General features: G+C 68.6%; 1 protein-coding gene across 8 annotated transcripts; it reads left to right on the top strand.

The window, feature by feature from the left end:
* The first annotated feature begins 313 nt into the window (after positions 1-313).
* TNK2 (tyrosine kinase non receptor 2) lies at positions 314-22,337 on the top strand. Of its 8 annotated transcripts, XM_075031600.1 has the most exons (17): positions 315-1,029; positions 3,483-3,628; positions 10,743-10,920; positions 11,073-11,143; positions 12,376-12,588; positions 12,678-12,830; positions 13,026-13,303; positions 13,379-13,505; positions 13,600-13,746; positions 14,108-14,202; positions 17,114-17,308; positions 18,814-18,905; positions 19,428-19,472; positions 19,823-21,138; positions 21,606-21,701; positions 21,792-21,919; positions 22,032-22,337. In XM_075031600.1, exons 3-17 carry the CDS (start codon positions 10,758-10,760, stop codon positions 22,036-22,038), a joined length of 3,126 nt encoding a protein of 1,041 aa, XP_074887701.1. In that variant the 5' UTR covers positions 315-1,029; positions 3,483-3,628; positions 10,743-10,757; the 3' UTR covers positions 22,039-22,337. The 8 variants fall into 8 exon arrangements, with proteins under 8 accessions (XP_074887702.1, XP_074887701.1, XP_074887698.1 ...); XM_075031601.1 differs by lacking the exon at positions 3,483-3,628 and having other exon boundaries at positions 314-1,029; XM_075031602.1 differs by lacking the exons at positions 315-1,029; positions 3,483-3,628 and adding an exon at positions 6,613-6,883.
* Positions 22,338-24,086: the final 1,749 nt, after the last annotated feature.

The following is a 24,086-nucleotide window of genomic DNA, read 5'->3' as shown; positions in this document are numbered from 1 at the left end:
GGCGGCGGCGGGGCGGCTCGGGGCGGGGGGGAGCCGCGGCGGGAGGCGGCGGCCCCGGGAAAGGCTCCCCCAGCGTGCGGGGCCGGGGCGGGGGCCGGGACCGCGTGCACCATCCGGGGGCAGGGGGCGAGCGGGGCCCCGGAGGGCGGGGGGCTGAGCCCGGGGGTGCCGGAGGGCGGCGGGGTGGCCCCGGGGGTGCAGGAGGAGGGGGGTTTCTCCCGGGGGGTGCAGGAGGCGGGGTTGGGGGCGCTGCCCCGCGGCCAGGAGCTGGTGGCCGGCGGCAGCGCCGGGGAGCCGGGGGGCGGCGGCGGCGGCGGCGGGGGGGGGGCGGGCCGGTGGCACTGGGTGCCGCTGGGGGAGCGGACGGGCCTGCAGGAGTGGGGCGAGCGGCCCGGGCCCGTCCCCGCCATCGGCAGCCCCAAAGCGGGCGCGGAGCCGCGGCGGCCCCGGGAGCGGGGGGCGGCCCGGGGGCGGCGGCGGCGGGTGCGGGGCGCCCAGGAGGCGGCGGCGGCGGGGGAAGCGGGGGACAGCCCCGGGGCGCAGCCCCCGCGGCGGGCGCGGGGCGCGGTGCGGGGGGTGCAGGAGCACGGCCCCAAAGCCGGGCAGGAGCAGGGCCTGAGCCGGCGGGCGCAGCAGGAGCGGGGCGGGGGGCGGCGGGAGGCGAGCCCCCCGGCCCGGACCCGCTGGTGGGTGCGGCGGGGCCGGCAGGAGGAGGGGGAGACCCGGGGCGGGGTGCAGGAGGAGGGCGAGCTCTACCCGGGCGAGCAGGAGCACACGGGCGGCACCCCCGGGACGCGGACCCCGGTGCAGCGCCAGAGCCGCAGGAGGGCCGCCCGGGTGTGAGGTCGGATCCGGGACCCGGTGCCCGCCGTCCCGCGGGGGATCCCGCCGGGGACCCGGCCGCCGGCGTCGACCGGCGCACCCCGCCCCGGCAGCCTGGCATGCCGGCTGTCCGGAACGCCGCCGTGCCCGGGTGACGCCGCGGACCCGACGACGCAGGATGCGGCGGCAGTGGCGGTGAGCGCGGAGGTAAGGAGCGAGGCGCGACCCCTTGCTGAGGGGGGGGCGATGCAAGGGGCAGGGAGGGTTTCAGGGTTTGGCACTGCGGCACTGCCCGGGTCGGCGTCCGCCTGTGCCCGCTGCGCCTCACCGGGCGCTGCTGGCACCGTGCCCTGCGGCACTGCGGGCTGCCGGTGCTGCCGTCGTGCCCGGGCGCTGTGGGGCCGCTGAGCACCAGCCGACAGCATGCCTGACCCCCCCTGCTCCTGCCTGCCGAGGCAGAGCAGGCAGTGGGGTCTGGTGCGAGTGGGTGCCCGGTACCCTTGAACCCTCCCAAACCACAGCGGAAGCCGGGGGAAGGTTGTTGTTTTTTTTTTTTTTCCTGGAGAAAAGGCAGCTTTGCTCTGCTCTTCCTCTTCCCTGGGCTTGTGGGAGCTCCGGCGCCGAACAGAGGATCCTTGTCCTTCGGGGCCGGCCCCACGTCTCGGGGTGTTGTGCTGCTGCCGAAAGCCGGAGCAGCGGTGAGGTGCGGGGAGCCTCTGCTCGCCCGCTCAGCGGGCAGCGCTGTGGCTGTGTCCGGCCATGTTTGTGGCAGGTTTTTCTCTAAATGCTCAGGACAACTTTGGGTACTTTTGGTCTTTGTTGGCTTTGCTTTTTTTAAATAAAACCTTTAAGTGAAACCTGGTAAGGTGGTGCTGACAGCCCAGGCGACGATCCCACCTCGCTGGGAGGACCCCGCTCAGCTTCTCCTGGCACGGGCGGACCCCTCGCCCGCTCTGCAAGCGGCAGCTGGGGAGTGGGTTTGCAGGCGACTGGAGGAGCCCTGGCAGGGCCGGTGGCTTCGCCTGCAGAGCTGCCACCAGCCGGAGGCCGTGCCAGGGCCGGGCAGGCCGGGCTCTGCCCCGGCGCTGGCACTTCCCCACGCGCTTGCCTCCCTGGGGCCGCCTTGGCGCGGCGTTCCCCGGGGGTGCCCCGGTGCCACTGGGCTCTGGCATCAGCTCACTGCCCCACAAGGTGGGTCTGCCCTGGTCAGGTGCTCTGGGGGTCGTGCATCCCCCCCCCCTTACTCAGTCCTTTGAGCTGGCTCAGGACAAAGCCCTTGAAAGAAAGTTTTTTTCGGTGGTGGGCTTTGTAAAACTCTCCTGAAAACAGGACCTGCCCAGAAGGGTGTCCCTGAGCAGGTCTGTACTGCTGGGCCCCTCTTTAGGGAGAGGGTCCAGGAGGGACCACCCCACATGCTACAGGCCCACCCTCAGCCGCAGCCCTGGTCCTGCTGCCGGCTCCGAGCCCGCTGCTCCCCGCGGGGAGCGGGGCAGAAGCAGCCTCTGCACCCCCCATCCTGCCTCGCCGAGGCCCGGGGGTGCGGGGTGGGGGCCGTGCAGGCTGTGCAACCTGTTACCAACCCCTGGAGCTACCTGGGCCTCGTTATCCCGGTATTCGTTAGTGCAGGGCGTGGGCCAGCCCTGCTGGCGGGGTATTGTGGGTATGGCTGGGGGGAGCTGGCCATGCCTTCCTCCTCCTCCTCCTCAGGCAGCTGCTAGCCTGCTGTCCTGCCTCGACTCAGCCTGCCCCGAGGCACGGAGGGCCTTCGTGGGCAGAGGAGCAGCCCCTACGGGACCAGGAACTGCTGTGGGCTTATAGCCGACCTCGCTCCGTGCCTCAGTTTCCCCCCAAGAGGCCCCACCCTGCTCCTGGAGCACCAGGGTTTTGACTCCAGTCATGCTCACGAGGGATGGTAGCCGGCTGGGGCAAAGCATCCTGGGGGGCATTACCCACTCGTATGGGTTTTGGGGGACAGGAGGGGGCTCTGCCCTACGCGCAGCCCTGCTGGAACAGGAAGGCTTTAAGGAGAAAGTCTTGCTCCAGCCCTCTGCTGAGCAGCCGCGGGGTGAGGGGGGTACTGCCCATGCTGCAGCCTGGCTAATTAGGCTGCTGTCAATTAGTGCAGATGCTGGATGGTCTGGTCAGGGTGCTGCTCTGCTCTGGTGCTGGGGAAGTGTGGGGGATTTAACCTTCACCTCCCCCCGGCTCCGGGCGTCCCACCTCCCCTGCACCCAGCGCAGACGGGAGCTGCTGTGGTGTGGACGTGGCTCTGTGCCCATCTGGCCTGAGACCTGGCAAACTCATTTCGTGCCAGCTGCAGTCTGCCCCGAGGGCGTATCCTGCAGCGGTGTGGGGATGGGGGTACCGATGGCAGCACCCCTAGGGCGGAGGGGCCGATGGGACCCAGGGCTCAGGGCACGTGCTGGTGCCCCCTTCCCTGGCAGGACTGGGGGCAAAGCCCATCCGTGCCCCAGGGAGGTGGGGGGGCAGCTCCACAAAGGCTCTTTCAGCTGCCTGGGCAGGGTGGGGGGTAGCCCTGGGTGCGGGGAGACATTCCCACCCCTTAGCCCCCAGGGAGTCTGCAGGGTCCAGGGTGGGCAGACGGGGGGCTGCCGTGCTGGGGGGGCCCATCCTGACCTCTCCCTCCCGCTTCGCCCCAGGGGGACCCCGTGGCCGGTGTCACCGCAGCCCTGCCAGCCCCATGGCTGAGCCCTGACGCCGTGCCCCCTCGCACGCTGCCCGGCTCGCTGCGACGCTGGGGCTGGCACTGCCGAGGAACCCCCGCAGCACCGCCGCCGCGGCCCAGGTGAGATGAGCGCAGGGGCTGGCGGGCACAAACCAGCTGTGAACCGGGGCAGAGTGGCAGTGTCCCCGTCGTGGCAGTGTCCCCGTCGTGGCAGTGTCCCCGGGGGCGGTGATGCTGAGGCTTAGTGATGCCAAGCCTGCTGCCCTCTCCCCCTCCCTGGCGGTGCCCGTGACCACAGAGCTGAGGGTGGGCAGTGTGGGCCGGGGGGCGTTGCTTTGCCTGCTTGTCCCCCAAAACATCACGCTGTGTCCCCGCCTCGGTGAGAGAGCTCGGGACCAGCGACTCCTGCTTGTCCCCTGCCCGTGTCGGGGAGCTGGGAGGCGCAAGACGGGCTCAGCCCGCCCTGGCTCGACCTGTGTAGGGGATTTAGCGGAGGAAAAGAAGCTTAGGGAGGGGATTGGGGTTGCGTCGGGCTCTGTCGGGGGGGCCCCCCCCCAGCTGCGTCTCTCCTCCCTGGGCAGCCGCTGCCGCAGGCAGGGGCTCAGAGTGGGGGACGCTCTGTGCCGGTGGGCAGGATCGGGCCATGGGGCCAGGCTCCGGGAGCCCGGAGATGGCAGCGAGGGGGAACTTGGCACCCCGGCCTCCCCGGCCACCCCCGCCACGGGGGTCACCAGTCCTCCGTGCCGGCCCCCCGAGACCTCCTGCTTGCCCGAGCCGGCCGAGCAAGCAGCATCAGGTGCCAGCACCGAGGGAGGCAAAACACCCACCGGTACGGGGTCCCACAGTGGGGGATGTGGGGTGATGCAGTCCAGCGAGGGGCTGGGGGACGGTCCCTGGGGAGCTGGGTGGCAGCAGCATCCCAGGGGTGGGCAGGACGCGGCCGGCAGCCCCGTCTTCGGTGGGAGCCGGGTGCGTTTGTACGTGTGGGTATGTGCGTGCCCGCGCACCTGCGCCGGTGGCCGGGCCAGGGAGTGTGTCACCGCAATTTGGGGCCGCCCCCGGGGCCCCGCCGGGGCTGAGCGAGCCGGCCCCGGGTGCTGTCACGGCTGGTGAGATCACTTCCAGGTGACACAGCCACCAGGAAGGTGGCAGGCGGGCTGTGACAGCAAGCGGGGTGATGTGCCGGAGGTGAGTGGGGGACCTCATCCCCCTCTGGGAGCTTGTTTTGGGGACCCACCGCTTCCCAGGGTCCTCTGTGCAGGCTGGTGGGCGCAGGGGGTGCTGCGGTCGCGGTCCCCGGGAATGCTGGAAGGGATGCGGGGCCAAGCGTGGTATCCCAGAGGGCTGGGGAGGTCTGGTGTCCCCACGGAGGGGAGGGACACCCTGTGGTCAGTGTGACTGTCACCACCCTGGGGGGCAGGGGACAGCGTGCCCTGTCCGGCGGCTGCCATTGCGATGGGAGCCCCCCGAGTGGGAATCGCGGGCAGGTGGTGGGTCAGGGGTGGCATGGCGTGATGCCATCCGTCCCCTCGCAGGGAACCGCATCGTTTGGGTTTCAGCTGAGCCTGGGCAGGCCGGGAGGACCCGACGCAGGGCGGGGGCGACGCGAATCCATGCCCAGGGCTGCGGGGACAACGTTTGTCCCCTTCTCGGCTTGGTGGCCCCGCAGCATCGCTCTCGTTGGGCAGGCTGACGAGGGTTTCCGGGCAGTGTGGGGTGGCCGGGGCCGGAGGGAAGGTGGCATAGCACGTGCATCAGTCACCGGCCTGCGGCGTGCCAGCGCGGTGACGCCGGCGGGCCGTGCGCGGGGGCGGCTCGCTGCTCCCACGCCGCGGGCTCGGCCCGCCTCAGCTCTGCGGCTGAGCTCACCTCCGTGGTATGGCGAGAGGAGCTACCGAGGGGCTGCCCCCAGCGGGTCCCCCCCTCCCGAGCTGGGGTGGGTGCCCTCCAGGAATTGTGGGTGTTTCTTGGGGAGGGGGGGCAGGATGGGATCATGCCCCCTGCCCTGGCACGGTGACAGCCTGGTGTCACTCTTCAGCTACACCAAGGTCTAGGGGGATGGGGTGGGGGGCAGCAGAAGAGGGGTCTTGGGGGTCCTTCTGGGGGTCAGGACAGGGCATCGTGCCCCATGGCATTGGTCCCTGGGGCTGTGCCGTACCCCAAAGGACACGCACATCCCAGGGGGTTATGGGGGGGGGCTGCAGGGTCCCTCCCTGATTTCAGCCTGGGCCAGGGGGCTCAGAGAGGTGCTGCGGCCGGGCAGTGTTGGGGTACGGGCCAGTCCTGATGTGCAGGTGGGGGGGTTCCCCATCGGGGGGGGGGGGTGGCTTCCCAGTGCCACCTGCCCCTGCTGGGCGTTGTGCCTGGTGCAGCGCCTGGCAGAGGTCTAGGAGACCCCCAGCTCCCTGTGAGAGGGTGAGGGGAGAGGATTGATCCTGGAAGGAGTCCTCCTGGTGTGCCCCCCCCGGCCCCCATCCCGGCAGCGCCCGCCGGGGCCTGGCTGCTCTCCCAGCCCTGCCGTGCTTGCGCCAACGCTGCCGGGTTGCTGCGGAGCAGCCATCTTCCCGGCGCATCCCATCCCCCTCTGCCGGCACAGGGAAGCGGGAGGGATGCTGGGGATGCTGCCAGCCCCAGAGGCCCCCCCCACCCTTCCGCAGGTGCCCAGGAAGGGGGTACGGTGCCTCCTCGCCCATCCCGCTTGCCACAGAGCCCCGGCTGCTGGACGATGCTCCCCCCTCATCCTCCTCCTCCGCCCGGCTGCCTGCACCGCATCCCCGCTGGCGGGCTGCACTGTGCCGGGGTGGGGGGAGAAGGGGGCTGCGAGCGCGGCGCTGGGGCTGGCAGCGATGCCACCGCCTCTTCGCTCGGGTGCCGGAGTGGGGACAGCAGGCGAGCAGTTGGGCTGCTGAGCCAGGAGGAAGACAGCGGTGCCAGGCTGGGACTGGGGTGAGGACGGGCGCTCGAGGGGCTGCCTCCCTTTTTCTTTTCCCCATCTCTGCATCCCTCCATCCCCCCCCCCCTCCCCTCCATCACTGTCACGGTCACCTTCACCCTCTCGCTGTTTTCCGGAACTGCAGCAACTTTCTGCCATGTGATCCCGAGCCCGGCTCCAGCCCTCGCCACCCCCAGGCAGGCGCGGGCGCCTCCGCAGAGCCCCTCGCTCGTCGCCCTGCCGCAACCGCCACCGCCGCGCCGGCCATGGGCGAGAGATGCGACTACCAGCGCCTGAGCAGCGCCGAGGAGGAGGAGGAGATGCTCGGCCCCCTGCCTCACAGCTTCTCGGACAGCACCGGGCAGCGGGCCCTGCGGCCGGGCGGCAGGCGCCCCATGCCGTCCCCCCGGCAGGACATCGCCCCAGCCATGCCATGCCGGCGGGTCAGTGTGGGGGGAGCCGGTGGTGGGGGGAGCGGCAGGGGCCACCCGGCCAGATTGGGTGTCCCCAAGAGGGGCAGGGTCCCGCTGTGGGGTGCGGGTCGGCACCTGGCATGGGGCTGGGGGTGGTCCCTGCATGGCATCTCCTCTCTCCGGCGCTCGCGGTGCCCCGTGGCATCTGGGGTGGCATGGGGACGGCACCCCCCTGCATGGCTGTGCTCCCGTCCCGACCCACAGGAGTGGGGGTCCCTGTTCCTTCTTGCTGGGGAAACTGAGGCACGGGAGAACGGTGTGTGGCAGCGCGGCTCAGCCGGGCCTGGCACAGCTCGGGGGGGGGACACACAGCGCCCGGTGCAGGATGGTGGCCCTGCAGGCTGCCATCTGCATGTGGGGGTGTCAGGCCGTGCATGGGGGGGAAGGGGGCCAGGGAGTGCGTAGGTACATGTGGAGGGTGCAGCTGCCTCAGGGTGTAGGGCAGGTGTTGGGGCATCATTGTAGGTAGGAGTAACTGGGGGGGGCGGGGGGGTTGGCCACCCGTGTGCCAGCTCGGGTGGGTGCGCATGGCTGCGAGCGTGGAGGCGAGGAGCGTGCCACGCGGGGGGGGGGGGGCAGGCACCCGTGGGTGCGCGGGGGTGCAGGCGGCTCCAGGTGTGCGTCAGGCGAAGGCGGCGGGGGGGGGGGGGAGCAGGCCGGTGCGCTGCCGCCGGCTGTGCGGCGCCGGTGTGTTTGCGCACGTGCGGCCTGGCAGGCGGTAGCTGATGGGGAGGGGGGGGGGGCCGTGCACGGAGGTGACGCCTGCGTGGGGTGGTGGTGGGGGGGGCGGCTGCGGTTGCGCAGGTGGCGGGAGGCACGCGGGGTGCCGGGGTTTGCGCCTGTGTGGTCCCCGGGGTGCACGTGAGAGTCGTCACCGCCCGTGCAGGAGCCTGGGTGCACGTAGGGTGCATCCCCGGGGGCTGCAGGGGTGGGTGCGCGCGGCGTGGCGTGTGTGCAAGGGCACGGGGGGGCCGAGCGGCGTCTAGGCCGGGGGTCTTTGCCGCCTGCTGGGTTGCAGGATGGGTGTCTGTGACCACCCCCCCCCGCAGGATGGGGGTTCGCCGGTGGGATTCTGCTTGCCAGTCTCGGAACCGAGGTTGCGGTGTTACCCCCTGCGCCCACGGGTCTGTCGTGGAGAGGGAAACTGAGGCACGGAGCCTCCCCTGGCACAGTGGGCAAAGCTGGGTCCCCCGGCTCCCTTCTGGAGACCAGTACTCCCAGTGCGGGCGCTGAACTGGGCGGTCTCACCCGCGGTTTGGGGGTGCAGGAGGTGGGCTGGGGTGCAGGAGGCGGCGCACCAGCCCCAGCGGGTGCCGGTCCCGGCCGATGAGGGTGATGCACCGTTGCAGGACAGGGAACCCCCCGCGTCCCCGGTGTCCCCTGGGCCGGGGAGGGGGGAGCTGGCGCGTGGCGGAGGTTGGTGCCGAGGGCACCGTGCCCGGGTGTCCCCAGTCAATGGGCTTGTTGTGCCGGGCGCCTGTGCCGCCGGGTGCCAGCTGGGATCCCGGTAGTGGAAGCCACAGCAGAGGCTTCTCAGTTCCTGGGGATGCGCTTAACCCCCTCCCAGCTGCCCCCCCCCCAGCACAGAGATGGCTGCAGTTTGGGGGGGCTGGGCAGGCGGGGGCCACAGCAAGAGGTTGCGGCAGGTCTTTCCTCTCTCACGCCGTGGCTTGCCGGCACAGCCAGCTGTTCTCCCTAGGGAACCTGCGGGCGGACAACAGCGCTGGGGTTGGGGTGCCAGCCCCGCCGAGAAAGGGGAGTGAGCCCCAGGGTGCTGGTGGCACCCCCCAGCAGAGCCCCGCAGGGGCTGGCAGCTGGGCAGCGGGTACGTTTGCCGAGCCAGAAGCTCCCCCCGCAGCGCCCATCGCCTTGGCGTCGTGCCTGCGGCCTTGGTTGGGGAGCGGAGAGCCGGATGTCTCCTCTCCCTCCCTCCCTCCCTGCTTCCTGGGGGGGAAACTGAGGCCCGGGAGCATTTCCCAAGGCCGGAGCGAGTTTCCATGGAAATGGGAGCGGGGGTCCGAGCTCCCAGCTGCCGGCACCCGCCGAACAAGGGAGAAAGCGGTACATTGATGGGAGCCCGGCCCCCTGGGCGCGCGTCCCAGCCCCGGCTGAAAATAACCCCTCCCGGGGAGCTCTGCGCAGGCAGCCCGCCGGGACCAAACCCCGCTGCTGGCCGGGGGTCCCCAGAAAGCAGTTCCAGCCAGGAGGGGTGACCCCCAGTCCTGCCTGCCACCACCCCCCCCCCCCTGCCCCGGCCCCGTTGCGTTGGGGAAGGGGAGGGCCGGCCGGGAGGATCGAGAGCAGGACGGAAGGAGGGGGAGAGCCACAGCTCGCGTCCGGCCGACGGACGCCCCGAGCCCCCCTGCCCGCTCCAGGGGGATATATGGGGCGACCGAACCCGGGGGGCGTCTCTGTAGCCGAGCTGACGGGGCTGCGGGTGCCCCGGCTGCGCTGAGCGGGCTCTGCCGCGGGACGCCGGCACCAGGGAAGGGACATCGGCGGTGCCAAGGGCCGACGGCGGGCAGCCAGGCAGGATGCGACGCTTCCAGGCTTTGCGCCGATCCTTCCCCTTCCTCGCCCGCTTCCGCCTCTACCGAGTAAGTGCTGACCCCCCCACCCCGGGTGGACCCCACGCCGGCCGTCACCCGGCCCTGTCCCCGTCGCCTGCGGGCAGGGGACCGGCCGTCCCCGGCCAGCCGCGGGCGCGTGCCGAAGGCCGGCGGCTGCTTTCGCCCCGCGTGCCCCCGCGTGCCCCCACGCGCCCCCATGCCCAGCTGCTTTGCCGCACCCGCCGTATTTTTAGCCCGGTGCCGAGGGCTGTAATTGCGGTGACGAGGCCGAGGGACCCGAGCGCGGGGGTCGAAGAAGCCAGGGGCCACGTCGTCTCCTGGGGGAGAGGAGAGGATGGAGGGAGCTGCCCTGCTGTGGGGCTGGCACGGGAGGGGGGTCCCACCTCCCCTCCGGCTCTCGGCAGTGGGAGGCAGAGCCGTGTCTTTTCTCGGAAAGGTGGCGAAGAAAGTAGGGGGGAGAGCTGGCACAGCGGGCAGGGATGGGAAGCAGTGGGGGACATGTTTGGGGGGGGGCATGGGGAACTGTGAGTGAGACCTGGCCCCATCCCCTCCCTCCCTGTGCCCTGGTATGGCTAGGGGGGGTGATGCCAGCAGCACTTGGGGTGCCCTGTGCCTCAGCCCTGGGACACCAGGACCCCCCAGAGACCCCGATGTCCCTGTCTGCCCCCTCCCTGTGGCTGCCTGGCAAGGTGCCCCCACCTGTGACAGAGGACACCTGCCATGGGTCTGTGCCGCAGCTCGGCCAGGTGCGCGGGGACGCCGGGGTGCCAAGAGGCAGTGCCGAGGTGGCCTGTCCCCCTCCCACCAGGCAAAGGGAGCGTGGCAGGCACGGTGCCGGGTGTGGGGTGCCCCCCTGTGCAGGCGCAGTGCCAGGCTGTGGGGTGCCCCTCGGCTGGGGGCCACCGCTGGGCACGTCCATCCCATGCCCTGAGGCTCTGCCCCCTCCTGCGTCCTTGGCACCGCTGCCTGGGGACAGCCTGTGCTGGAGCGGAGGGGTGGGCTGGAGTTTCTAAGGGCATGATAGGGCAGAGCAGGGGTCCCTGCCCATCCCTGGGGGTCCTGCTGATGGGGTGCCTCTCCTAATCCCCCCGGGGAGCTGGGGATGGGCTCAGGAGATGAGTCCCGCTAGCATCCCTCACACCCTACCCAGGCAGCACCCCAGCCTTGGCTCTCAGCCCCTGGGGGTGACTCCCTCAGGGGGGACAGGGCAGAAGGGAGTTGGGCAGGGTCCCCCCTAACCTGGCACGGTGTCCCGGCAGAGGCTGAGCTGTAGCATGCAGGCAGAGGAGGGCACGGACTGGCTGCTGGAGCTGCTCACCGAGCTGCAGCTGCAGCAGTACTTTCTGCGCATCCGGGATGAGCTCAATGTCACCCGCCTCTCCCACTTTGAGTACGTCAAAAATGAGGATCTGGAGAAGATCGGCATGGGACGCCCCGGTGCGTACATCCCCCCCCGCCCCAAACCTCCCCCCGTACCCCTGGCTGGCTGCGCAGCATCTTTTGGGGAGCCCAGAGGAGCATGCAGTCCATGGGGCTGGAGGGGATCCCCCATCCCATGCTGGGTCAGTGACAGTCACTGTGTCCTGCAGGCCAGCGGCGGCTGTGGGAGGCAGTGAAGCGGAGGAAAGCCATGTGCAAGCGGAAATCCTGGATGAGCAAGGTAGGGATGGGAGAGGAGCAGGTGTGGCAGGGAAATTGAGGCAGGCAGGCAGGAGGAGCTGGACCTCTCCCCGTGCTTTTTGCTGGTGCCTGGCTCTCCCCATGCCACCGGTCCCTGGGGGCTGGCAGGGAGATGAGCAGAAGCCCCTGCCACGCATGCCCTGCCTGCGGCATGGCCCTGCCAGCATGTGCCCCAGTCCCATGCGGGCTCCTGGGTGACTTCCCGGCAAAGGACGGCCCTGCTGCCCCAGCACTTTAGGAAATTCATTCCCTCCCCCCCGCATTATTTGCCTCTTTGCCAGGAAACTCATTTGCAGCTAACGAGCCACAGAGCCTGTGCATCTTGCCCCAGCCAGGTCTGCGGGCAGCAGTGCTGCCCGGCCCCCTGCCCACCTTGCGGCGAGGGGGCACAGCCTTCTGCGTGCAGGCTAGGGGCGTGCCGGGGCAGGGGACCTTGGGATGCTCATGTATGTATGCCCTGATGCCATCCCGTCCAAAGCTGGTACTGCTGCCACCCTTGCACCCCCTGGCACCTTGCACCCCCAAAAGAGCAGGGTGCTTGTCAGCTGGGTGCTGGGTCGTGGCTTCTCCCCTGTGTGACTCATCTGGGCCGGGCCAGGGACGGGCTTTTAATAGAAGGCTACTCAGCCTCGCACCAGGCACAGAAATGCCACCTCCCACCCCGGCCACATGCCGGGCCCAGCCCCCGCACACCCCGCACGGGTCCTGGCTGCCGAGGCTGGGATGGACCCCATCCCATGGGGCACATCATCGGTCCTGGCACATCATCATCGGCCCCAGCTGGGGGAGAGGGAGGGAGAGCCTGTCAACCACATCCCCTCTGGGCTGGAGGTGGCAGCAGCGCATATTGCAAGGCCCACGTCGCTGCAGGGATGTGTCACCACACTTGGCCCAAGCTGGAGGTTTCTCTTGGCTTCATGCCCAGGTACATCGTGTGGCTGCAGCCTGGCCAAGGAGTGCCCAGGGCCCTCTGGCTACCGGCCTGGTTTGCCAGGGCTGCTGTGAGACGCACAAACCCTTCCCTCCACGCGAATCACAGAGCAGAGCCTGTTCCTGCAGCCAGCCTGCCCTGGGTAATCACCAGTTAGAGGTCATCATTAGGTTCCAGAGTGTACAGCCCAAGCAGGGGATTATCCTGGCACTGCTCACTCGCAGACCCAAGGGCTTAGGGTGTCTCTGTGCCTGCGTTTCACCTGCCTCCGTGTTGCGCAGGTGTTCAGTGGGAAGCGCCCTGAGTCAGAGCTGCAGCCCCAGCCCCAGAGCACCTTCCGCAAGCCACCCACGCCACCGCCCCCCGAAGCCGGGGGTCAGCACTCCCTCACCTGCCTCGTGCGGGAGCGGGACCTCTCGCTCTTCGAGAAGCTGGGCGACGGCTCTTTCGGCGTCGTGCGTCGTGGCGAGTGGTGCACGCCTGCTGGCAAGACGGTGAGAGGCTGCTCGTGGTGGGCGGGAGCCAGGCAATGGGACCACCGGGGGGGAAGATGCTTCGGGGCTCATCCCCGCTTTGACCGTAGCTGAACGTGGCAGTGAAGTGCCTCAAGACGGATGTGCTGAGCCAGCCGGAGGCACTGGACGACTTCATCCGGGAGGTGAACGCCATGCACTCCCTGGACCACAGGAACCTCATCCGCCTCTACGGCGTGGTGCTTTCCCACCCCATGAAGATGGTGAGTGTCGGGGGATAGGGCTGACCCCAAAGCCGCCCCGTGGGGGGTCTTGTGTGATGGGGCGAGCAAAGCCAGGCTGGGTCTGTATGCCAAGTCCTCTGCTGGCATCCCCGGCAGGGCACAAGAAGGCTGGAAACCAGCCCAACCAGGGTGCCCTTGGCCTGACTGACCTGTTGTCCCCTGCCCGTGGCCCAGGTGACAGAGCTGGCCCCGCTGGGCTCCCTCCTGGACCGCTTGCGGAAGAACCAGGGCCATTTCCTCATCTCCACCCTCTGCCAGTATGCCATCCAGGTGGCCAAGGGCATGGCCTACCTGGAGTCCAAGCGATTCATCCACCGTGACCTGGCTGCCCGCAATATCCTGCTGGCCTCCAACGAGCTGGTCAAGATCGGGGACTTTGGGCTGATGCGGGCCCTGCCCAAAAATGATGACCACTACGTGATGCAGGAGCATCGCAAGGTTCCATTTGCCTGGTGAGCCCTGGGGAGAGGGGCACCTGGGGGTGCAGCACCCACAACCTCCTGATGCTCACGTCTTTCCCTGCGCAGGTGTGCTCCCGAGAGCCTGAAGACACGTACCTTCTCCCACGCCAGTGACACCTGGATGTTTGGGGTCACCCTCTGGGAGATGTTCACTTATGGGCAGGAGCCTTGGATTGGCCTCAATGGCAGCCAGGTGGGTGCACAACAGGGACCTGCCCCCCCCCAGCCTTGCCCTGGCAGTCCTGGGGGTGACCTGGGACCCCCTGATGGCACCCCCTGCCCCGCAGATCCTGCACAAGATAGACAAGGAGGGTGAGCGGCTGCCACGGCCCGAGGACTGTCCCCAGGACATCTACAACGTCATGCTGCAGTGCTGGGCACACAAGCCCGAGGACCGACCCACCTTCGTGGCCCTGCGGGACTTCTTGGTGGAGGTGGGTGAGCAGGGAGGGGGACAGGGCCCTGACACCCCCTCCCACTGGCTCTGCTCGAGCGTGGGCAGAGTTAAGGCTATCGCCGAGGCGGGAGGTGACGCTGGGGGACTCGGGCCAGGCAGCCCTGCAGGCTGGGAGGTGGCAGGCGGTGACGTGGTCATAGCAGGAGGACCCTGGGTGCTACCTTGCCCTCACCCACCCCAGCAGTGTCACAGCTGAGGAGGGGCTGGGAGCGGTGATGCTGTCTCTTGCCCATTTTGGGGGCTCCCCTGCTCTGCATGGGGCTGGGCCTAGCCTCAAAATGGGGCAGGGATGGATGTGGGGGGCTGCGTCCCCTGTCCTCACCCCCCTCTCCCCCCAGGCCCAACCCACCGACATGAGGGCGCTGCAGGACTTTGAGGAACCCGACAAGCTGCACATCCAGATGAACGACATCATCACGGTCATCGAGGGCAGGTACTGCACGGGAGGGGTGGCAGGTATTGCACGGGGTGGGGGGGGGGGGGGCACAGACCAGCTGCCAGCTTCAGGGCTGCCAGCCTGCGTGGGGACAGGGGACCCCAGGAACGGGGGGACTGTGGGCACTGGCAGAGCTGTGGGGAGCAGGGATGGGGAAGGGGGGCTCTGCCCCCCCCCCAGCACACCTGGCTGCGTACCCCACAGGCTGGCAGAGCTGCCCTGGCTCCCCTGAGAGGTGTGTGATCCCCCAGGCAGCACAGCACCGTGAGGCCACCCCAGTACAGGGTCGGGGGGCACAGCCGTGCCTGTGGGCAGCGCAGCCTTGCCCGTACTGCCCGCACCGTCCACCCCCACTGACTCACCCCACTGTGCCTGTGGGTTTGCCCCAGCCTTGCTCCAGGGAAACCGCACACCCCAGGGCTGCTCCTCGCTGATAGCGGTGGGGATGTGCCGTTGTCACCGACCCTGGAGAAGCACTGGGGAACCTGTCACCCGTGGGCTTCGCTCCTTGGTCCCTGCCGGCCGCCCTGGGGCACGGCCACCCTCCTCCACTGCTCCTCCACCTTCGGTCCCTGCATCCCCATCCCAGGACGTGCCCGTCCCCCTCCAGCTCAGGCACAGCAGGGACCCCCTAAAGGAGCTCAGTGTCCCTTTGCCCCACTGGCACACGGGGGGCCGGCTCCCCCCCAGCCACGGGGGGATGAGGAGGAAGGCTCTGTCCTTCCCCGCCCCCCCCCCCCACCTCCCGGGGCCGGCTCCCTGCGGTTAATCACGGCCCGGAGGTGAATCAGGCCGGATTTGTGTGTCTGCAGGGACCGGCTTTCTCCCCGGCCGCCGCCGCCAGGGATGACTCTTGCCCAGGGTCTGGCGGTTTAATTGCAGGGAGGGGAGGGGAAGGGAAGGGAAGGGGAGCGGCGTCGGCGGAGGGAGGGAAGGAAGGAGGGAGGGAGGGAGGGAAGGAGCGGCGGAGGGCGGCGCGGCCGCGCCAGTGCGCCTACATCGTCCCCGCTGCCGCATCACGGCCCGGCTGGGGGTCCCGCGCCCCCCCGCCCCGCCGCCGGCCCCAGGTGAACCGCGGGAGGGTGGCGGGAGCGGGACCGTGGGGGGGGGGGGGGGGGGGGGGGGAGACGTGGCGGTGCCGATGGGTCGGGGAGGGCCGGGAGCGCGGTGGAGCCGGGGTGCAGACTCCCCGTGCCTCAGTTTCCCCCGGGGGATGCCGCTCCTCGGTGGGTGCCCGGGTGGGCACGTTTTGGGGGTGTTGGGTCTGGGTAGGTGAGGTGGGCTCTGCAGCCGGGGGGTGGCGGGAGCCCCCTCCCCGTGCCTCAGTTTCCCCCGGGGCGGCTGCTCCCCCCTCCCCCACCGCGCTGCGGGCGGGGGTGCCCGGGCTGGGGGGGGGGGGCTCCTCCCGGGGGCCGCATCCGGCCCCGCCGAGGCCGCCCGGGGCACCGTAAACACCCCCCACCCCTTTTCAAGCCCCTGCCTGTCGTTCGGCGGGTGCCGGGCGTGCGTACGTGTGTGTGGGCAGGGGCAGGGACCTACCTGAAAGACCCCCCCGGGGACCCAGCCGGCCGCGGGAGGGGGCTTGCGGGGGGCGGGGGGGGGGGAAGCCAGGGCAGAGCCGGAGCGGGTTTGTGCCGGGGGTCCGAGCCCGGATCCGGTGGGAGGGGGAGCGGAGGGGCCGGCCCGGCCGCAGCATCCCTCCGGCGGGATGCGCTGGGATCGGGGAGCAAGGGAGGTCGAGCGGAGGGGACCTCCCGGGAAGGGGAACCGTCTCCCCCCCCGCCACCCCACCCCGGCCCGCCGCGGGTGAGGGAGGGTGCCCGGTGCCGGCTGGGCTCCCCGAGGGGTCCCGGCGCTGAGTAAGGCGGCTGGCTGGCGGCGAGCGGGGAAGGTAAACAGGAAAAGGGCTGAGCTGGTGGCCGGGGGTGACTCACAGGTGACTCCAGGAAACCCTGGGGCCCGTGCCAGCCTCGCCAGGCTGGCACCGCACAGCCCGCCACCCCCCCTGCCCGGTGCCCGCCCTGCCCACGGGGGGCCCCGGCAGGCAGGGAGGAGGGGGACGTGGTGGGAGCAGCAGGGGGGTTAGGGTTGGACACCCCACCGCCACCTTTGATTTGGCATAGGCTGGGCAGGGGGCACTGCTTGGGGTGCCCTTCCCTGCATCCCCCTCTTCCCGGTGCCCCCGGGCTGGGTGACCGCCCTGTCCCACCCTGGAGGTGGCTGCGTTTTGGGGCAGGTAGGGGGCTCCTGGCTGCCTCCTGGGGCACGCTGGGCTCTCTGGGGTCCGGCACCCTGGCCACCCTACTCGCATGGCCATGGGAGGTTTTGCAGCTGGAGTCCCCCAGCCTGCCTGCCCATCTTTCCCTGCCCACGCCAGCCTGCACAGGGTTTGCCAGTAACATAGGAAGGGAGCAAGGGAGACACCCCCCCCCCCAGCCCCCTGTCCCCTATCGTGGGCCCCCCAGTTTCCCCTGCGGGACTGGAATATTTGAAGGTTCATTAGCAGACACCGTGCACATGCTTTGTGCCATCCCCGACTGCGTGGGGCACAGGGGGGACCAGCGTGGAGCAGCTCGGTACAGGCATCGCCCCAAGGCTCCTGCATAATTTGGGGCAGCTGGGAGGAGGAGGAGGAAGGGGCACATCTTTTCGGGTGCAAATGGGGAGCTTTGTTCCCCACCGCCCACATCCCCAGCACCTCCCGGTGCAGGGGCCATGCAGGGTGGGAGGCAGAGCACGCTGCCAGCATAGGGTTGGGATCCTGGGTGCCTGGGTTCCCCTCCTGGTTGTGCCACTGCCTGCCTGCGTGGCCTTGGGCGAGTCATCTCGCCTCCTCCCCATCACCGGGGCAGGCTTGTGTCCCCCCTCACATCCCCTCGTCGGTAACGAGGTCCTTTTTATTCTTTAGGGCCGAGAATTACTGGTGGCGGGGTCAGAATAAGCGGACCCTAAAAGTGGGCCAGTTCCCCCGAAACACGGTGACCTCGGTGGCAGGGCTGTCGGCCCACGACATCAGCCAGCCGCTTAAAAACAGCTTCATCCACACAGGCCATGGAGACACCAACCCGCAGCACTGCTGGGGGTTTCCCGATAAAATTGATGAGTAAGAAACTTTCTGTCTTCTCTGCATCCCCTGCCTGCTCCCTGCCTTCCCCGCTGCCTGCTGGGCACAGGAGCGAGCTGTGGCTTGGACCCCCCCCTTGAAGCATCTCTTCCCCCCTGCTGTACTGGGCACGGTGGCTCTGGGTAGGGTCCCTGCAGCTGGACTAACTCCCTCACCTCTTCTTACTAATGGGGTCAGGTACATGGGGGGCTGCTGTGCTTGTGGGGGGCTATCCTAGGGGGGAGCACCTTCTCCCAGCCCCGCAGCCCCTCGTGGCTGTCCCGGGGCGGGGGGACATCAGTAAGCACCACCCCAGAGGTGGCCACATTAGCCCAATGCTTTTGGGGTGTCCCAGGGCTGCTAAACCTGCACCTTTCAGCACCTGCGTGGAGGGAAGCCGTGGCAAGGGTGCAGCTGGGCCCCACGCTTTTAACAGCATGAATCCTCTTAAAAAGGAAAATACAAAAAAAAAATCCACTAAAATGCTCTCTTTTCCCCCGTGCTCCATCAGGAGAGACCCCAGTTGGTCTGGAATGGGGAGGGGGCTCGGGTGTCTGCACCCCAGGGGGCCGTGTGCCCCCTGCCAGGTGGGACTGGCCGTGCCCAGCGTGGGTGCTGGACACCGGGGGGCGGTGGGCAGGGGTGCCTTGGCTCAGGGCGTGGGGGGTCTCTGCCAGCACGGGGCCTGGGGGGGTGGGGAGACGTGGGAGTGCTGTGCGTGGGGGGCAGGATAGGATTTCAAAGCCTGGAAACCTTCTGCTGGGTAGAGCCAGCTCCTGCGCCAGGCTCGGTGCATCCCTGGGATGGTGATCCCCACCGCCGTTCGGCATCCCAGCCCCGGGCCAGCTCTGCCGGTGTCCTCAGTCCCAGCCTGACACCGACCCCCCCACGGTGGCCCTTGCCTCAGGCTGTGCCAGCAGCCCTGGGAGGGTTGAACCCAGGCACCGCGCACACGGACCTGGCTCGTGCCCCGGCAGGCCTCCCCGCGCCCCGCTGCGTGGGCACGGGCGCTGGGTACGTGCCGCCCGGGCCGCCGAGAACGCACCGAGCTCGGCACACGCCCAGGCCTTCGGGCTGCGCCGGCTCCCGCCGGCTCCCTGCCTCACCACGCCTGGCTTGCGACGGCTCGCCCGGGCCTACCGGCATGCCGTACCGGGGTGCCGTGCCCTGGGCGCAGCATCGTGCCGCGGCACCCCGGCGTGGGGAGGGTGTCCTGGGCGCCGCACCTGGCGCGAGTACCTTGGGCACGGCACCCGGTTTGCAATCCCCCGGGTACGGCACACCGTGCACGTGGAGCTGGAGAGGGGTGGGTGACGCCGGGATGGCACCGGGCTCTGTGCCATAGCACAGAGGTGCGGTGCTCTGACGCTCGCGGGGATGGTACTCGCTGGGGCAAGGTGCGTGGCGGAGGGACTGGGGGCTGTCCTGAGGGACGTGGTGTGGGAGTGAGGGGTCCCGCGTGGCCCCCGCTAACCCCCAGGTGCTCTTCTCCTCTCTCCCCACAGGCTGTACCTGGGAAATCCCATGGACCCTCCTGACATTTTAGGTGTGGACCTGAGCGCTGCCAGACCCACCCAGCTTCCAGGCAGGGCTAAAAGTAAGTGGCTTTTCCCCTTCCCCCTGCCCGTCAGCTGCGCGAAGCCCCGTCCCGCTGCCCTGCTGCCAGGATGATGGGCTGGACCCTCTCTTTTCTGCCTCTCTGCTGACACTTGCTTTTTGCAGACCTGGGGGGAGCTGGGGTGACAGGGCACGTTGTCACCTGGCTGTGTGCCGCTGCCAGCAGTGTGGGCGGCGGGTGGCTCTGCCTGGCTGGACTCTGCCCCGCTGCCCTTCGTCCAGGTCCCTCGTCCCGTCCCAGCTTCCCGCAGCTGGGCTCCCCGCTACGGGGGATCTCAGCGGAGCCGCCACAGGGAGGGAGCTCAGACACCGTGCGTGTGCTGCAACCCCCCCTAAAACTGCAATTTCCCTTGGGGGGCTTGCCACCGGCATCCTCCGCGCACCCCACCGGTGACGGGGGACATGATGAAGCATGCACTTGCTAATGAGCGCCCCGACTGCCGCTTGCTCCGCGCGCTTACCCTACGCCTCCCCTCCTCTTGGGCTCTCTCTTCTCCTGCAGGGCAGCCGCCTCCACGCCCGCCTCAGCCCACCGTCCTGCTCACCAGTAAGTCGGGCTTTTTCGGGTGCTGCTCTCTCTCCTTTGTGTCGCCGTTCTTTTCTCTCTTAGCTCCTTTCGCCTCTTCTGCCCGCCTGGGTACCACATGCACCTATGGGTGATGGTATCTGTGGTGGGGACACAGATACGGAGCAGGGTGGCCAGCCTGGGACCCTTTCCCACCCCAGGGCCCCCTGGCACCCTGCCCAATGCCCTGGTGTTGCGTCGCTGCACCCAAGGGGGGAGCAAACGTGGCTGAAGCTGTGGGGCAATTTGGGGGCTTGGGGATGCAGTTGCTCCCTTTTGCACCCCAAGGATGGCTGCTGGGACCCTCACCATCCCTTTCCATCCCCTCCTAGAGCCCTGCTACGACCCGGTCAGTGAGGAGGAGGAGGGTCTGCCAGGCGGTCTCCGGAAGCTCTGCCTGAAGAAGCCAGGTGCAGGGAAGGGTCTCCGACCGGTCAAGCCGTCGGCACGGGTACCGGGCACTAAGGTGGGCGAGCGGCAACCTGGCCAACCGCCGAGCGAGGGACCGGCGGGTGGCGAGGTGACCCTCATCGATTTCGGGGAGGAGGTGCCTCAAGGTAGCCCATCGCCAGTGGGGGAGCTGACAGCCCCGTCGTTGGCCAAGCTGGCCATGGAGGCCTTCTCATTGCTGGACAAGACCCCGCCGCAGAGCCCCACGCGGGCTCTACCCCGGCCCCTCCACCCCACGCCAGTGGTGGACTGGGATGCCCGCCCTTTGCCCCCACCGCCCGCCTATGACGACGTGGCACAGGACGAGGACGACTTTGAGGTCTGCTCCATCACCAGCCCCCCAAGCCGGCGGGGCAAGACCAACTACGGCTTCGTGGATGAGGGCGAGCGGGGACCAGCACTGGAGGACAACCTCTTTCTGCCCCCCAAGGAGACCAAGCAGCCCAGCCTGACGCAGACCACTGAGCTCTTTGAGGAGCTGCAGCAGGAGTGCATGAAGAGGCTTAACGTCCCCCTGGGACCGTCCGCCCCCACCGACGACAAGCCCCAAATCCCCCCCCGTGTCCCCATCCCACCCCGACCCCTACGCCGCAACGAGCCCGGGCGCTGGTCGGGGGACCTTTCCCCGGCTTCAGGAGGTGAGGAAGACCGGCCGCCCCAGATTCCCCCCCGGGACCCGCTGTCGCAGCCCAGCTCCCGGACACCCAGCCCCATGGCCCTGCAGGTGGGCTCCCCCCAGCAACGCGCTGCCCTCTGCTCCTGCCTCTCCACCTCACCGGGGAAGCCCATGCCCACCACGCAGAGCTTTGCCCTTGACCCCAAGTACGCCACCCCCAAGGTCATCCAGGCACAGGGCAAGGACTGCTCCAAGGGACCCTGCATCCTGCCCATCGTGAAGGACGGGCAGAAGGTCAGCAGCACCCACTACTACCTGCTGCCCGAGCGCCCTGCCTACCTGGACAAGTACGAGAAGTTTTTCAAGGAGGCCAAAAGCCCCGAGGAGGTGCCGGCGTCCCGCTTGGTCACCACAGCCACCGTCCGTCCCATGGTGCAGCAGCCGCTGCTAGACTGCAAGGCCAACTTCTCCTCCAACAACAGCAACCCTGGGCCCAAGTGCCTGGTGAAAGCCTCCTGCAGCCTCCAGAAGATCGTCTACGACGGGCCGGATGGCTGCCGCCCCGCTGACAAGATCCGGCTGGTAAGTGGCATCCCCAACATCTGCGAGCAAGAGGGGATATGGTGGCAGTGGGCTTGCTTGGGCAAGAGCTATCCCTACCCTGTGCCTCAGTTTCCTCAAGTTCCACCCCGGTGGGGTTGGCTACAAGGCTGTGGGACGTATGTGTCACTGCAACTCCAAAATGGGGATCACAGGCCCTTCTAACCCAAATTAGCCCTACCCACAGCCCCAGGAAGGGAGGGGAGGAAGGTGGCTGTCACTACGGTCCCCTTGGGCTCTCTGGGCTGGTTCTGTGGTGGCCGGGAGTCTGCACCCGAGCCAAGGAGAGGCTGAAGACCCCAGGGATGAGGATGGTCCCAGCTCCAGCCTGACGGTGCTTCCTAGAGACAGAGCTGAGATGGGGGGCAGCCCCGGTGCCCCCTTGCTCCAGCCACAGCCTCCTCGCTGCCTGGGGCTGGTGGCAGGCGCTGACGACAAGCTCCCCACAGGTGCAGGACACTGTGCATGGCGTGACCACTGAGGAGTGCCAGGCAGCCCTGCAGAACCACGGCTGGAATGTCCAACGGGCCATCCAGTACCTGAAGGTACCGCACACCCCCATCCCCTCTGTCCTGGCTCCCGCAAGAGTGGTGGCACCCCTGTCACCCCCCTCGCCGTGCCCTGTCCCCTTGCAGGTGGAGCAGCTCTTCTGCCTGGGGCTGAAGTCCCGCGTCGAGTGCCACCGGGTGCTGGAGATGTTTGACTGGAACCTGGCCCAGGCCAGCTCCCACCTCCTTGATCCCTACAGCGCCGCCCGCCAGAAGTAGGGGAATGGATGGGGGTTTTTTTGGGGAGGGGGGCTCCTCCATGCCACACTGCTCTTGGCCAGCTGGCACCATCACCCCTCCTGAGCTCATGTCGTCTTCTCCTTACAGGCGGTGACAGTGGGGATGGGGCGAGCTGCGTCGGATCCAGAGCAGGCATCTCACCATGGGGCCACCTGCCCGGTGCCCACCCCCACCCAAGCAACCTGCTGCTGGACTCTGGACTGAGCCCCCGTTTGGGGGATGGGGACACCCCAAAAGGGAGCCTGCTCAGCGCCCCAGACTTCACGGGGTGCCTGCACCCTGGCTTTGGCAATGGGCTCCGTCCCCTGGCCCCTTGTTGAATTGTTTTTGTAAAGAGAAATGTAATTTTAATATATATATATATTATATATATAAAAAAAAAAATATTCTATGGAGAGGAGGGTGCTTGTGGCTGTCTCCAGGTCCTTCCCTGCCAACACACAGGGACAGGCCATGTCTCCACGGGTGCTGGTTCCTCCCTGCAGGCAGCCGGGACCGGGACCCACAGGACCTGCTGTAGGCCTGATGCAGGGTGCCTGGGAGGGGATGCACGTGTGCTGTGGGGCCCAGCAGGCACTGGGGATCCCCAGGGAGCTGTATGACACAGGCACCTATAAACCAACCCCCCCCCAGTGATGGTTTCCAGGCTATTTTAGGGTGCAAAGGTCTCCCGATTTGGGGCTGCTGGAGTTCGTCACATGCTGTCCCACCCCCAGGCCCAAAGCTTGAAAGCTGGGTATGGTTTTGCCCCTTCGGAGCGGGCAGTGCTTGGCCCAGGGTGATGCCCCCATGCAGGGGAGCCCCTGTGGCAGTGTCCCCCCCCCCTTTCCCCGGTGCCCCGTGGGACTCGGCTCCCGGCTGCCGCCTGACTCATGCCCGGGCAGGGAGTGGCGGGACCTGCGTCGCACCCCCACCCACGCGAGGGGCGTTGTGCAACTGGATGCCACCGCGCAGCCGGAGCCAGGTGCTGGGGGGGAGGTGGGGGGCTGGCCCCCATGGGGTCCCAGGCCAAGTGGCAGTGCTAACCGCCCCCCCCCAAGTGGGTGTCAGAGCCCCTTAGCTGGGTTCCCTGAGGTGCCACCTTGCAGCAGCGTCAGGAAGGGGTCTTTGTGCAGGTGGAGGAGGACCTCTGTGCCCAAACCCACCAGCTCCGTGGGCATTGGTGGTCCCCAGGATGCCTTCTGCTCCAGAGCTGGTGGCTTCAGAGGAGAGACCCCGTCACGCACGGTGAGTCGCCTGGCAGGAGGGACTGCCTCAGCGTGGCCGTGAGTCCCTCCCTGTGGCAGATGGTACCTGGACACATCACCTATGGGCCATGTGCACCCACAGCTCCGTTTATCTCTGGTCCCCTGGCCTTCCCTGAGCGCGGGGACGGGGAGGTTTGCTGGTGCTGCTCTGGGCACTGCCATGCGTAGGTGTTTTGGACTCTCCGTGCCTCAGTTTCCCCATCTAAGGTGCAGCTACCATGGCATGGCAGCTGGGTGGGATGGCTGTCAATGCACGCGAGGAAGGCACACCACCTTCCACCGCTTATTTCCCCCCTTAAATGATCCTGGAGCTGGGCTAGACCCTGTGAAGAAGCAAACGTGTTTGCTGCAGTGGCCCCCCTGGATCTCTACGCAGCCGGGCACGCCTGCCCTCTGTCCCGGGTGGAAGGTGACCTGCAACCCAGGGCAAGGCCAAGTCCTGCCGCCCATGTGGGAACAACACCCCCCAAAAACAACAACAACCAGGCTTGCGTGGGCGTTTGCCGCGATGGCACAGATAACCCCTGCACGCAGGGCCCTGGGCGGCGGTGCCGGCAGTGCCAGGAGTGGGGCCGGGGCCGGGTTAAGGCGCGGGACCCCGAGGCGGCAGTGGGAGGCTGCTCCTTCCTTCTTCCTCCTTGGTGGCGAGCCAAGCCCTGCCAGGGGTTATCGGCCGCGCGGCCGAGCGTGGCGGGGATCTGGCAGCAAATGGGGGGATGGATGGGGGGTGCAGAGCCCCAGGATGACACCCCCACCACCACCAGAGGTGCTGGGGACCCCTGTCCTCGCTTGCCATCCCAGGGCTTTTGGGACAGGTGACTTCGCAGCCCATCGGGTGCTCCCCGGGGGTTGGGGACCCCAACCTTGGGGTGTCAACCGTGGGAAGGGCCTTAAA

This window comes from Buteo buteo, chromosome 7, assembly GCF_964188355.1.
Source record: "Buteo buteo chromosome 7, bButBut1.hap1.1, whole genome shotgun sequence".
Taxonomy (NCBI): Eukaryota; Metazoa; Chordata; class Aves; order Accipitriformes; family Accipitridae; genus Buteo; species Buteo buteo.
This window is presented reverse-complemented; position numbering and strand designations above follow the sequence as displayed.